Source organism: Arachis ipaensis, chromosome B8 (assembly GCF_059453495.1).
Source record: "Arachis ipaensis isolate K30076 ecotype BB chromosome B8, ASM5945349v1, whole genome shotgun sequence".
NCBI lineage: Eukaryota > Viridiplantae > Streptophyta > Magnoliopsida > Fabales > Fabaceae > Arachis > Arachis ipaensis.
Window position 1 is genome coordinate 137,016,742 of NC_142443.1, and position 8,327 is coordinate 137,025,068.

At 36.5% G+C, this 8,327-nt stretch overlaps 2 protein-coding genes across 2 annotated transcripts; one reads left to right on the forward strand and one right to left on the reverse strand.

Annotated features, from left to right (window-relative positions):
• Positions 1–2,449: 2,449 nt before the first annotated feature.
• On the reverse strand, positions 2,450–4,297 carry LOC148549977 (uncharacterized). The gene has a single exon (XM_088495884.1). It carries the CDS (start codon positions 4,295–4,297, stop codon positions 2,450–2,452), a length of 1,848 nt encoding a protein of 615 aa, XP_088352010.1.
• A 1,928-nt stretch (positions 4,298–6,225) lies between these two features.
• Positions 6,226–7,598, forward strand: LOC107612323 (glycosyltransferase BC10-like). The gene has a single exon (XM_016314083.3). It carries the CDS (start codon positions 6,243–6,245, stop codon positions 7,389–7,391), a length of 1,149 nt encoding a protein of 382 aa, XP_016169569.1. The 5' UTR covers positions 6,226–6,242; the 3' UTR covers positions 7,392–7,598.
• Positions 7,599–8,327: the final 729 nt, after the last annotated feature.

Sequence of the window (8,327 nt, forward strand, 5' to 3'; positions counted from 1 at the left end):
CACTTCTTCTTCGAATGCTTGAAACTAGGATTTGGGATAAAATGGAACATCCTCGATGCAGTCCCCTTACTTGTACCTGCAACAGTTTCTGCTGAGATCCCGTGAATGGTTTTAGGTGGCGGAATAAGAGGTGGTGTGTTAGAATGGATTGGTGCAAGATGATGAGGCCTAATGATAGGTTGCTTGGCCCTTGCACTTGGTGGATTAGACGCTCCATAGTTACCTGCAACTTGACACAATGTAGTTGGAACAGTGTGCTGCAATGATTAAACAAAGCCATGTTAGCTTAACTATCAGCCTAGCAGCACAATGTGAATACTTAGTAGTAATTTTACTCACAACATTAGTCATGAAACCAGATGAGTTTGTTGCTGCCTAAGCCGGATGGGAATGCTCAACCACATTCTAAAACAAACAAAAATATATCCACAAAATGTCCTTGAGCTATTTTAAAAATGACAATACAGCCCCATAGTGATGCAACAATATGTTTGGTCGTGGTTATTACCTGCACTTGGGGTGCTGATTGAGATACATGGATCTCCTTTGTCGGTTAGGTTGAGGTTCCAAAATTTGCTCCAACTTTTGTTGTTCTTTTGGTAGGATTAGTTGGTCTTCTAGTTGTTGTTGTTGGAGGACCCTTGCAAGTCTTGAAATTGTGACCAGTCTCGCCGCACTTGCTGCACGTAACCTGAAATATTTTTTTTAACTTTGTTGCCTTCAATTCTGCTAGCTTCTTTCTCCGATGGATCTTTTCTCCTCCTCTTTACTGGTCTACCTACTGGCCTCTTTAGCTTTGGAGGAACTGGATTCAAGTAATTTGTTTTCTCCTAATACTCATCGGAGTTAACAGGCTGGATGCAGTGTTGATATGTCGCTAAAGCTGCTCCAATCTTCAAAAGTGGATGAACATATGTTTCAGGTCTATCACCCCTTCTAGCTATGGCAGCAAGTGCATGGGCACACGGAAGGCCTACATAAAAGACATACTTTTAGGAACTAAAACACAACAATTTCATAAACAAAAATTAACTGACAATGTAGTACCTGTTAATTGCCAAGCATTACAGGTACATTTGTTCTGAGACAGATTGACAGAAAGATTCTTTGATCCCTGTTGGACCTCAAATATTCTCCTCTCATCGTCACCAACCCAAACTGGCTGCCAATATCTAACATCCTTCATAATGTCGTCAAGCCTTTTTTGTTGAGTAGAAGCCACTTTAGAGCCCATGTGGGTCTCCAATACTTGTTTGTATTTCGTCATCCTCCTCATAATATAGCACCGAAGCTCCTCACACATAGTCAAAATGGGTTTGGACCGATAGTTAACTATTTTTGCATTTCAAACCTCGCACATATTGTTGGTGAGGTTATCACACTTTGGCCCGTGACTAAAGTGAGCTTTGGTCCAGCAAGCTGAGTCAAACTTTGCAAGGTAGCTCCATGCATCCTCATTTATCCTTTTCAACTTCTTCATACTTTTCTGGAACTCGGCATCAGTGGTGCATTTAGCACATTTCCATACAATATTTTTAACTTTCTTGTCCTTGTATCGATTTGTGAAGTTTTTCCAGATATGCCTGACATAGTTCCGATGATGTGCGTGAGGCATCACCTCCTTTAACACAGGCAACAGACCCTATCTCAGACCATCAAAAGAAGACACACACAATTAATAACAACTCACATAAATCATTAATAACTAATAACAACTCACACAAAGTATCTATCCCTTTCTTGACACAGTTTTGGAATTTTTTATTGTTTGTCTCATTTCCTTTTCTCATTCAAAGCATCTATCCCTTTCTTTTTTCTAGCAACGAGAAAAAAAAATATATGTACTATAGTTAGCTTTTTTGTCATATATGTAAAAATATGCATAAAATAAAGTCAAGCATGAACAAACACCTATGATAACAACAACAGGATGAAATCTCATAAGACCCTGTCATGAGACACAATCTTTAAGTGCATTTAACCAATCTTAACAAAAACAAGAAAAAGGTTTTGGCACCATTAACAGAAAAAGGAAGATCATATATGACAACACTTCAAGATATGCTGCAAAGTAGAGGTAGGTTATCCACAAAACTAAAGAGCTAGAAAACGAAACAAGAAGGACAAAAATCAATATATTAAAACTAACTATCAAATAACTAAGAAATTAATAATTTAAGAGTGTTAAAACTAACTATCAACTAACCAAGAAATCAGCAGTTTAACCGATATGTCAAATACTTATCAGAATATTAAAACTAACTACAAATTAACTAACAGCTCATATAATTTGAGTACTAATACTAGCATAATAAAACACATTTGGCATTGGTAATATTAAGCTAAATATAATTTTACCTTTTGTTGGTCTGAAATAAAATTCCATCCATGGATATATTGATCCCCAAGATCTTCTTGCAACAACGTGAGAAACCATTTCCAGCTTTCTTTAGTTTTTACTATCAACAACAGCAAATGCAATCACATAGAAATGATTGTTCGCATCCTGACTTACAGCCGATAGAAGTTGTCCCCCAAAGTAGCCCTTCAAGAAGCAACCATCAAGTCCGATTAGTTTTCTACACCCAGCTTTGAACCTCATTTTACAAGCATCTAGAGAAATGTATAGCTTATTGAACAATGGAGGAGATTGAGGCATCGGTGTCACATCTAATATGGTGGAGCTTCCTGGGTTACTCCTAAGGATCTCACTCAAATAATCCCTCAACTTACTATATTGTGCTCTCTCATTCCCGATCACACGTTCTCTTGCTTCTTTGAGGGCCCTATACACCATCTTCCCATTAATGATAACATTGTAGTCGATTTTGATGTGCTCATAAGCCTCACTTAGAGTAATATGAGGTTGAGTTCGGAGCCTCTTCTCCAACTTATTGGCTACCCACTTCTGATAAGCCATATTGCTGCCAAATTCTCTGCCACAGGTGTGTTGAGGTATATAAGTCTTGATTTGGTAACTCTTCAGCTGATTATCCCATGCACAATAAATTAGCCATGGATAAGGATTAAGTTTGATAGCACCACCACCCACAGCAACCACATCAGTAGTACCAGCATCCACTTCTGCGGTCTTAGCAGTAACAGTATCAACAGAATCAGTTCCAAAAGTCACATTTGCAGCCTCTTCATTCACAGCCTCTTCATTTGCAGCCTCTGCATTCTCATTAGTAGATGCCTCCTTGGCCCCCTTTGCCTTTCTTGGCTTTTTTATCCTCTCCACCCCATGCTCACAATCACATCTAACTCTCCTTTGATCGTTTTTTATATGCCTAATCTTCCTTCCCTCATAAATAACATGATCCTTCAGAGCAGTTTTGAAAGATTCAATTGTGGCAAATTCCATTCCCAATTCAAAATACACCTCTCCAAATCCAGCAGCATCATTAAATTGTGGAAATTCATACCTTTCTCTTTCATCTTCAGAACTTTTCGGTGTCAATAATGACTCTGATTCATACTCAAAGATTGGATCTTCTTCCTCCACATTTTCTGCACTTTGTTCATCATCTTCACCAGAATTTGCATCCTCTGATCTTGGAATAGCAGCTCCTTTTCCACCAAAATTTGTCCCAAATGAAGTTGACCCAGCACCCTTTTGTGTAGTATTTTTTGGGTTCTTGGAATTGGCCTTAGCACCAATAGGCCCACAAAATTTTAGGACTCCAGCACTAGTAGGCCCAGTAGATTTTGGCCCTGTAGCACTAATAGGCCCAGAAGATTTTGGGCTTTCAGCACCAATTGCTCCATCAGACTTTGCATTGGCAGATTTTTTGGCACCCTCAGTTTGCCTAGAACTTGGCATAGCAATACATTTGTTATCAACTATTGAAGCCTTCTTTTTCAAATTAACCATCTTTGAGCTTTTCTTTCCCACCCCATCATCACTGGACTCTTCTTCAACATCTGCATCAACGTCAAAGTCTATGTCGAGTCCCTCAGAAGGAGTAATCATTATCAGGTGATCAAAATACAAATAAGACTCCTTCAAATCCTTGTTCTTTAGTTTATTCTCACGCATCTGATTAATTTCCAGGTCTCCTTTTATAGGATGCAGCCCACTCTCTAAGTCAGGTGCCGTAGGATCAAACCAGTACATAGCTTTGTAATCCAAATAACCCAAACCTTTGAATAGAGTTTGCAGGTCAAAGAAACATATTAGATCAATATCCATCTTAGGGAATTTGTCAACTCTTCCATCAATATATCGAAGAACTCTATTGTTATCCCTTACAAAATGTCCACCATGGTGGAAAACAGGAATCCCAAATTTCTCCATCTACCTGTATGAATAAATAGTTATAATCAACAAACATACTCATATAAACCTAACTCTACTGTGACAATTTTCCTAAAAAAAACAAACTAAAAAATGTTCATTCAACACATTTAGTAACTGTTAAGAAACATGCATACAAAATTAAAGAGACTCTAAAGACATAACATTGTGCTCTGTAATGCAACATACACCACAAAATAATATATCGACTCTAACAACTATAAACATATTCAAACATGGTCTCACCTTCTTCAATGTGCTTCTTCAATGGTGATCAAATCCACTTCAATGCCTCTTCCTTACGAATTGGTGCTGACGCATCTAGGAGAGACGTCTGGGTAACGGAATGCTAACCTCTATGGATGAAATTGACAACGTCCGTCACGATCGTGATGTTGGAGATGAGGTGGGAGATGAGGTAGGGCTCTCTGTAAAAATTGAAAAATGTTTGGGGTTTGAAGTCTTTTTGCAGTGAAAAGGATTGAAAGGGAAGAGAAGAAACGTGACTTTTATTCTCCTCTTGCAATGCTGTGTTTTTACATACTCAAAACGACCCCGTTTTACTTATTAGGATAGGAACCAATATGTATGTGACGGACACATGTGCAGGTTACTAGCCACGTTGGATACTAAACATGCCAACTCAGCAGTCTCCGTTGATGAGTCACGCCGGAAACTGGATTGGGAACTAATTTGGGTGACGGAGATAAACATTAGGGATTAATGTGTGTATTAATTTTTTTTGGGGACTAAAATGTCCGCTTTTAAAATTTTTAGAGGCTAATTTGGGTAATTACTCTTTATTTAAAGCATGCAATCTAAAGATATTAATGTCTTCCTTATTTACACACAATCATCGGTGATAGGTCAAACTAAATAAAATCACCAAATAATCCATTCAAATTAGATTAAATCAATTCAAAGGTAAATAATCGTATTCTTGGTTTCCAAATAATTGTCAATTTTTAAAATTTTATCTATTAAAAGATAGAAAGTATTACAAGTTACCAAATGTAACACATAATCTACATAAGTATTATAATTTGATTTTCTTTGTTAATGTGTATGTGGCCGCTTTTTATTCTACAAATTTACTTGAAAAACTAAAAAATACAGATTCTTTTTCTTATATTTGAGTTAATACTAGTTAATTTTTTTTTCACTTAAAATGTTGGTTCTAGCAATTCCAAAACCATATACAATCGTTAACAAAACAAAACAAACAACAAACTTACCTTATTCTTTCTCTTCCCCTGTTCTTCCAATATCACTCTCATCTAATCATTTAATTAAAAATTTTTTAATTAAAATATAATATACTTATTATATTAAAGGTTTAATTACTCTATCTGTTGATCTTTTTAGTTTCGCAAAATTTTTAATTAGGTTCTTATACTTTTTTTCCTTTTAATTGAGTCCTTATACGAAATTTTTTTTTAATTAGGTCCCTACACTTTTTTTCTTTTTATTTAGGTCTCTATACCAATTTTTTTTTAGTTGGATTTCTATAAAATTAAGCCAATTACTATTAAGAGAGACTTAATTGAAAAAAAAAATTTAATGCAAAGATCCAATTAAAAAGAAAAAAAGTATAAAGACCTAATTAAAATTTCAGAAAATAATAGGACCAACATAGTAATTAAACCTATATTAAATCACTCTAAATTTCTTATCAATACACGCATTTAATTACAGGCACAATTATTGTTACTAAATATCTATTTCTAATTATTATTATTATTATTATTATTATTATTATTATTATTTAAGAGCTATGCATTTATACCTTTGAAACTTGATTTGACCATCAACTTATTACCAATCTAATGTTATCCATATTATTCGTCTCTAGTTATTATAATCGCTTTTGACCATCAACTTACCAACCATATATATTCCATTTCATCCCTCTGGGCTCCCATAGACTCAACCCTCCCAATTTCAAATGTCTCCCTCAATTAACAAGTGCAAAAGTAGTTCACCATTATTAAGATTTAAAATCCAAAAAATGCTATTATCAAACCCACGAAGATCTCTTCTATGTGCGGTTCTTCTGTGTTTACCTTTACTCATTGTATTCACCTCCACCACCTCCACAAAAAATATTACCAACCGTGTCATTCATAACCTACCCAACAACAACACACTTCAATTAACGGAATACAAGGAAGATGAAATAGAAAAAGAGTTGCTTCGAGTGGCTTCAAACACAAAACCAAACCCCTCATCCACTAACCCTAAGAAACTAGCGTTTATGTTCCTCACAACATCGACTCTCCCATTCGCCCCTTTATGGGAATCGTTCTTTAACCAAGCCCCAAAAACACACTTCACCATCTACGTCCACGTGGACGAGACCAGCTCCATTTGGAAGCCACACCCTTTCAGTGTCTTCCATAACCGCATCATTCCCTCCAAGCCCACTGCTAGAAACTCTCCCACACTTGCTGCAGCAGCGCGCAGGTTACTCGCATGCGCTCTTGTGGACGATCGAGACAACTATATGTTCATACTTCTCTCTCCTTCGTGCATTCCACTACACTCTTTTCGCTTCACGTACCACACGCTTGCAAACTCAAACAAAAGCTTTATCGAGATGACTCCACAGGATTTAGGGTCGTTTTACCGATGGGTTGTGCGTGGGGCACACGTGATGCTCCCGGAGGTCAGGTACGAGGAGTTTCGAAAGGGGTCTCAATTTTGGTCGTTGACACGTAAGCATGCAATGTTGATTGTGTCAGACACAAGGGTTTGGTCAAAATTCAAATTGCCGTGCTTGTTTTACTTGATGGAGATTTGTTATCCGGAGGAGAGTTACTTTCCTACCCTTATAAATATGTTGGATACCAAAGGGTGCGTGCATGCCACGCTCACCTATGTGGATTGGACTGGAAGCAATGACGGGCACCCTCGAATGTTTGAGAAGGATGAAATTGGGCCTCAGTTGATTTCGGCCTTGAGGACGGCTAGGCCCAAATATGGTGAGGACGATGATGTTAAACGACATGATCCGTTTTTGTTTGCGAGAAAGTTTTCTTCGGACTCATTACAAGCTTTGATGGCCATAGCAGATCACGTAATCTTTAAGGATTAGTTAAGAACTTAAGGTTGCAAAGGGTGACTGTGGCTTGGATACTAGTGGCAAAGTTATTTGTCTTCTAAGATGTCGCACCAAGTTCAATTTTTAGCGATAGTTGAGTTGTGATTAAAGAACTTTGTAGTGTCGTTGTGAGTGGATTTGTATGTATGACAAGAAAAAAAGTTTACAAAGGGTAAAATGCATTTCTTTTTCTTCTTACCTCATAATATTTATAAAAATTTACAATGTTACCCTATATGCAATCACTACAAGAGACACATCGAATAGCAACGATTTTTTAGAAAATTGCGGTGGTTTTAAACTACCGCAAAACAGCATATTAGCAGTTCTAAGAGTATTGTAGTTTAGGGTGCGGGCATGTGATTTTGCGACAATTTACAAAAGCCACTGGCATAACTGTCGCAAATCAAATAATTGATTTTTCAGCAGTTGTAAAACTACCGCTATTTTGGCAAGTGGATTTTCAAAAAAATATGCGGCAGCCACAAATTTATGTGGGATTTTTTGTTTAAAAAAATGCGACGGTTTTGAACCGCCACAATTTTATATATGAGCTTAAAAAAAAACTGACTATTATAAGTGGCATTATGTGAAAAGAGTGTAGATTTCAATTGTAAAAATTTTCCAAAGCCAACTTTTTCTTTGTAAATAAAAAACACTTAATTAATTAAATGTAGAACTGCAACTTCCAACATATACAAAGTAAATGTAAATGGCTTGCCAGCATAACCTTCCCTTATAATAAAAAATAAGATTATATCACTAGCTCATGCACATAAATAAATTCATGAAGCCATTTCACAATTTAAAACAAAATAAATAATCAGTTTTCCATCCTTTTGTTGTAATCTTATAATCAATTTCCCATCCTTTGAACCAACTGCAATGCTACAATCTATAAACCTAAAATTGCGATGTGTCAAGTACTGC